The sequence below is a fragment of the Rutilus rutilus genome, assembly GCF_951802725.1.
Source record: "Rutilus rutilus genome assembly, chromosome: 3".
NCBI lineage: Eukaryota > Metazoa > Chordata > Actinopteri > Cypriniformes > Leuciscidae > Rutilus > Rutilus rutilus.
The window spans coordinates 786,922-793,121 of NC_140211.1; the positions used below are offsets into that span (position 1 = coordinate 786,922).

Below are 6,200 nucleotides of genomic sequence, written 5' to 3' on the forward strand. Positions count from 1 at the left end.
AGTGAGAATTTTACACTTTTAATACATTTAATATGTCAAAGAACATATTAAAAATGATGATACTGGGTTTTGCGATTAAATACGCGATTATGGATCATGCCTGATGATGAACAGTGAAGATCTGATGATACAGACGCAAAAAACACCAACAAAAACATCTTACGAGAACGTTTTGCCTAACGGTCCCTATACGTTATCAGTCCTGAACGTTTTCTTGGTTATGTGAACGTTAGAGGAAACACTGAAGGAAAGTTCAGTTGTATAATTTAATAGAATGTTACTTTTGAACGTTCTGAAACAAGTAACATTTAAAAACATTAGATGAACGTTCAACTAAAATGTCTCAGAAAAACCTTCCATGAACGATGTAATAAATAACATTTTTCTGCTAATGTTTTGAAACCGTTTTTAAAGACTAGTGGCCAGTTACATAAACTGCTTAGACTAGTTTTACAAGTTAGTAAAACTACTAGTTTTATCAACTTGTTTTCTTTAAAACTTTAATCCAACTTTTCTTTAAAAAAGTACATTAGTCTAATTTATATCCCCAAAATAAGACAAATTACCCCCTTATTAACTGCTAGTTGGTCAGACTAGTTCTTAAAACACACTAATTTTATGCAACTGACCCCATATAACTTTTACATAAATGTTCTATTAACGTTACGTTCGTAACATTGCCAAAACGTTAGTCATAGTTCAGAGAATGTTCATCTGACATGATACAACGCTGCATATTTAAAGGCGCAGTACGCTCATTACGGGGGAGGGGCCTGTGTTGCATAGCGTGAGTTTGGGGGCGGAGCTATGAAGGTAAGGGCGTGTTTGTTTGGGGTGATTTCTCAGAAATAGCGTACTGCACCTTTAATCAAGTATTTTAATAAGTTTGTCGCTGTATTATACCATTTGTCTGTTTGATTATATATTCAGGTGTGTGTATATGTCAAATCATTAACACAAAAACACATTTTTTTCATCTGACGTTTTTGAAACGGTGTTAGAGATGAGAGAACTTATTCACAAGTAACGTTCCCATAATGTTCGCAGAATTGTAAATTCCCTTAAAGTTGCCCTGTGGTGAAAATCCAGCTTTTAATGTAGTTTATGTGTCTATGTGGTGTTTTTAATGTGCTTTAAGACAAAGCATGTGTAAATTCATAAGTCGACACCATTGCTGAGTATTTCCTCCTTAAAACTGCAGTGAACCAAAGACAGTCTCAAACACACGCTTTGAAATCGCTGGTGTTTCTGACGTCACAAACTACCTTGTAACCAATCAGATCAACGTGTGATCGTCAACCAGTGGATCTCTGAGCTGAGTGAGTGAGTGGAGGCGGGGCTCATTTGCATATTTATAGAACCACGCATACTAAATGAGCCGAGGGTGTCGAGTTACAGTCAAGATATTTTAAGGCGTGGAGATTTTTTTTTTCAAGGAAAACAACATTTAAATGTGTCATTTTGGCGATCAAAGATGAGTTTAAGGGATACAATTATTATTGTTCTTAGGAACATTGACATAAAACCAAACAGAAACATTGTACACCTTTAATACACGTTGAAACGCCGATACTTGGGTTTGTGAGTGAGTGAGTGGAGGCAGGGCTAATTTGCATATTCATAGAATGACGTATACTAAATGAGGCACGGGTGTCGAGTTACATTCAAGATATTTTTAAGGCATGAAGAATTTTTATTCAAGGAAAAAACCTTGAGAATAATGTTGGTGATCAAAGATGAGTTTTAAGGGATAATAATAATAGTTAATAATAATAATAATAGCGTTTTCATTGTTTGGACAGGATGGCGGAGGACGAGGCCGGTCGCTCCGAGCAACTCTCCGCCGAGGATTATGCGGCCGAGGCCATGGCCGCCGACATGGACCCCTGGATCATCTTCGACGCGCGCAAGACGCCCCGCGCGGAGTTCAGCGGCTGGCTAGAGTCGAACCGGCCGTCGCAGGTGAGCCGCTACGCAGCGCGCGAGGGCGATCGGCCGGTGGGATGGATCGCGGTCCGCGGCCCGCACTACTGCGAGGAGACCGGAGACGTGGACGGGCTTCAGGACAGCTGGGAGACGCTGCTAGCCAGCGGACGTAGCGTCACCTACCACACCATACGAGAGCTAGCGCTAAACCACAGCGTCCTGGACGGGAAGTGGCTAATGCATCTGGACACGGGCTTCAAGGTGGACCGCGCCTGGGAGAGCATTGCTAGAGCCGCGCTGGACGGCAGGATCACCTCCGCTAAAGCTAGCCCGCGCTCCGACTCCAGGCACGTCATCTGCGTTTACAACCAGAACTTCACGGACGAGGAGCAGGTGATGCGTTTGGACGCCACCATCCGCGCGGCCGGCGTCAAGTGCGTGCTCTACTACAAGCCCGACGTCTACACGTACCTGGGCATCTACCGCAACAACCGCTGGAAGCTCTGCCCCACCATCTACGAGAGCATGTTCGACCTGGAGAGCGTCCCTCGCCGCTCGCACATCATCGACAAGGTCACCAATCTGGAGGTCACCTGACCAAACACTCGTTTGTTTTGTAGAAGCGTTGCCGATTTCTGTTTCGTTACGTTGGAAATGACGATGATTATGATGCCAAAAGGGCTGTGATTTGTGTTTTTCCTTTTAAACTTTATTTTTTTGTATTCAACGTTCGTTCGGTTCATTTGTTCTTGTGCCAAATAAACATCAAGGATATTTTCAGTTGTGTCTCTCAGTGAAGTGTCTCTCCAGTAACGCACATTCTGCAGCTGTTCGCATCTATTACAGCTCGTGTGATCGTACAAAAGTGTGTAAAATTTAAGATGAAAAACTTAAACTAAATGAGAATTAGAAATGATGCCTTGGCAATAAACTAGAGCTGCACGATTAATGAGTCACTGAATCAATCATTCAAGATATTTGTTCAAAAACGCTGATTCATCCAGTAATGAAACGAGTGAACTCTTTGAGTGAGTCACTGAATCAATCATTCAAGATATTTGTTCAAAAACGCTGATTCATCCAGTAATGAAACGAGTGAACTCTTTGAGTGAGGCATTGAATCATTCATTCAGGATATTTGTTAAAAAACGCTGATTCATCCAGTAATGAAACGAGTGAACTCTTTGAGTGAGTCATTGAATCATTCATTCAAGATATTTGTTAAAAAACGCTGATTCATCCAGTAATGAAATGAGTGAACTGTTTGAGTGAGTCATTGAATCATTCATTCAGGATATTTGTTAAAAAACGCTGATTCATCCAGTAATGAAACGAGTGAACTCTTTGAGTGAGGCATTGAATCATTCATTCAGGATATTTGTTAAAAAACGCTGATTCATCCAGTAATGAAACGAGTGAACTCTTTGAGTGAGTCATTGAATCATTCATTCAGGATATTTGTTAAAAAACGCTGATTCATCCAGTAATGAAACGAGTGAACTCTTTGAGTGAGTCACTGAATCATATATTCAGGATATTTGTTCAAAAACGCTGATTCATCCAGTAATGAAACGAGTGAACTCTTTGAGTGAGGCATTGAATCATTCATTCAGGATATTTGTTAAAAAACGCTGATTCATCCAGTAATGAAACGAGTGAACTCTTTGAGTGAGTCATTGAATCATTCATTCAAGATATTTGTTAAAAAACGCTGATTCATCCAGTAATGAAATGAGTGAACTGTTTGAGTGAGTCATTGAATCATTCATTCAGGATATTTGTTAAAAAACGCTGATTCATCCAGTAATGAAACGAGTGAACTCTTTGAGTGAGTCACTGAATCATTCATTTAAGATATTTGTTAAAAAACGCTGATTCATCCAGTAATGAAACGAGTGAACTCTTTGAGTGAGTCACTGAATCATTCATTCAAGGTATTTGTTCAAAAACGCTGATTCATCCAGTAATGAAACGAGTGAACTGTTTGAGTGAGTCACTGAATCATTCATTCAGGATATTTGTTAAAAAACACTGATTCATCCAGTAATGAAACGAGTGAACTCTTTGAGTGAGTCACTGAATCATTCATTCAGGATATTTGTTAAAAAACACTGATTCATCCAGTAATGAAACGAGTGAACTCTTTGAGTGAGTCACTGAATCATTCATTCAAGATATTTTTTAAAAAACGCTGATTCATCCAGTAATGAAACGAGTGAACTCTTTGAGTGAGTCACTGAATCATTCATTCAAGATATTTGTTAAAAAACGCTGATTCATCCAGTAATGAAACGAGTGAACTGTTTGAGTGAGTCATTGAATCATTCATTCAGGATATTTGTTCAAAAACGCTGATTCATCCAGTAATGAAACGAGTGAACTCTTTGAGTGAGTCATTGAATCATTCATTCAGGATATTTGTTCAAAAACGCTGATTCATCCAGTAATGAAACGAGTGAACTCTTTGAGTGAGTCACTGAATCATTCATTCAGGATATTTGTTCAAAAACGCTGATTCATCCAGTAATGAAACGAGTGAACTCTTTGAGTGAGGCATTGAATCATTCATTCAGGATATTTGTTCAAAAACGCTGATTCATCCAGTAATGAAACGAGTGAACTCTTTGAGTGAGGCATTGAATCATTCATTCAAGATATTTGTTAAAAAACGCTGATTCATCCAGTAATGAAAGAGTGAACTCTTTGAGTGAGTCACTGAATCATTCATTCAGGATATTTGTTCAAAAACGCTGATTCATCCAGTAATGAAACGAGTGAACTCTTTGAGTGAGTCATTGAATCATTCATTCAGGATATTTGTTCAAAAACGCTGATTCATCCAGTAATGAAACGAGTGAACTCTTTGAGTGAGTCACTGAATCATTCATTCAGGATATTTGTTAAAAGACGCTGATTCATCCAGTAATGAAACGAGTGAACTCTTTGAGTGAGTCACTGAATCATTCATTCAGGATATTTGTTCAAAAACGCTGATTCATCCAGTAATGAAACGAGTGAACTCTTTGAGTGAGGCATTGAATCATTCATCCAAGATATTTGTTCAAAAACGCTGATTCATCCAGTAATGAAACGAGTTAACTCTTTGAGTGAGGCATTGAATCATTCATTCAAGATATTTGTTCAAAAACGCTGATTCATCCAGTAATGAAACGAGTGAACTGTTTGAGTGAGTCATTGAATCATTCATTCAAGATATTTGTTCAAAAACGCTGATTCATCCAGTAATGAAACGAGTGAACTCTTTGAGTGAGTCATTGAATCATTCATTCAGGATATTTGTTCAAAAACGCTGATTCATCCAGTAATGAAACGAGTGAACTGTTTCAGTGAGTCATTGAATCATTCATTCAGGATATTTGTTCAAAAACGCTGATTCATCCAGTAATGAAACGAGTGAACTGTTTCAGTGAGTCATTGAATCATTCATTCAAGATATTTGTTCAAAAACGCTGATTCTGGTCTTTGCCTCATAAGTATCTGCTTACCAATAAAGTAAAAGAAATAACATTTAAATTAATCCACAAATGTTACCCATCCAAAGCCTTTCTTAGGAAATATAAGTCAGACATTGAAGTGAATTGCTGTTTTTGTCACTCTCCTGAGGAAGATGTCACTCACTTGTTTTGGCAATGTGCCCACACTGAGAAATTTTGGTCAGATTTGTTAATTTTTATCCAATCTTATTTTGTAAGTGACTTTTCTTTCTGTTTTAAAGATGTTTTCTTTGGTTTGTTTGACAACTCAAAAGAGAAAACAGGACAATATTACATAATTAATTTGTGCTTCCTACTAGCTAAATTTCACATACATAAGCAAAAATTTACTGGCTCTAAACCTCTCTTTTCTCTATTCAGAGATGATCTAGACAAATACATGGAAACTATCCAAAGCTCTGTTAATCCCAAAGCAATGAAAACTGTATCTCTTTATTCATCCTTTTTGTCCTCTTAAGGTAAATGCATAGCATTGTTCTTGTTTTTGTTTTGTTTTTTTGTTACCCTGGCAAATTATTTGTGTCTGTGTATCTTTTTTGTTTGTTTTGTTTTTTTCCATGTTTATCTGTATTGTTTAATGCTTTGTAATGTTTAATAAAAAAATTAATAAAAATAAATAAAAAAAAACGCTGATTCATCCAGTACTGAAATGAGTGAACTCTTTGAGTGAGGCATTGAATCATTCATTCAGGATATTTGTTCAAAAACGCTGATTCATCCAGTAATGAAACGAGTGAACTCTTTGAGTGAGTCACTGAA

General features: G+C 37.8%; 1 protein-coding gene across 1 annotated transcript in view; it reads left to right on the plus strand.

Annotated features, from left to right (window-relative positions):
- The window catches only part of cUnh11orf68 (chromosome Un C11orf68 homolog), a 3,007-nt gene extending 136 nt beyond the window's left edge, over window positions 1–2,871 (plus strand). Inside the window, exons 1-2 of the mRNA XM_084404989.1 lie at window position 1; window positions 1,803–2,871. The exon at window position 1 is cut by the window's left edge and continues 136 nt beyond it. Coding sequence (XP_084261115.1) covers window positions 1,804–2,523 — 720 coding nt within the window. The 5' untranslated portion in view covers window position 1; window position 1,803 and the 3' untranslated portion in view covers window positions 2,524–2,871. The remainder of the gene's footprint in view (window positions 2–1,802) is intronic.
- The last annotated feature ends 3,329 nt before the right edge of the window (window positions 2,872–6,200 follow it).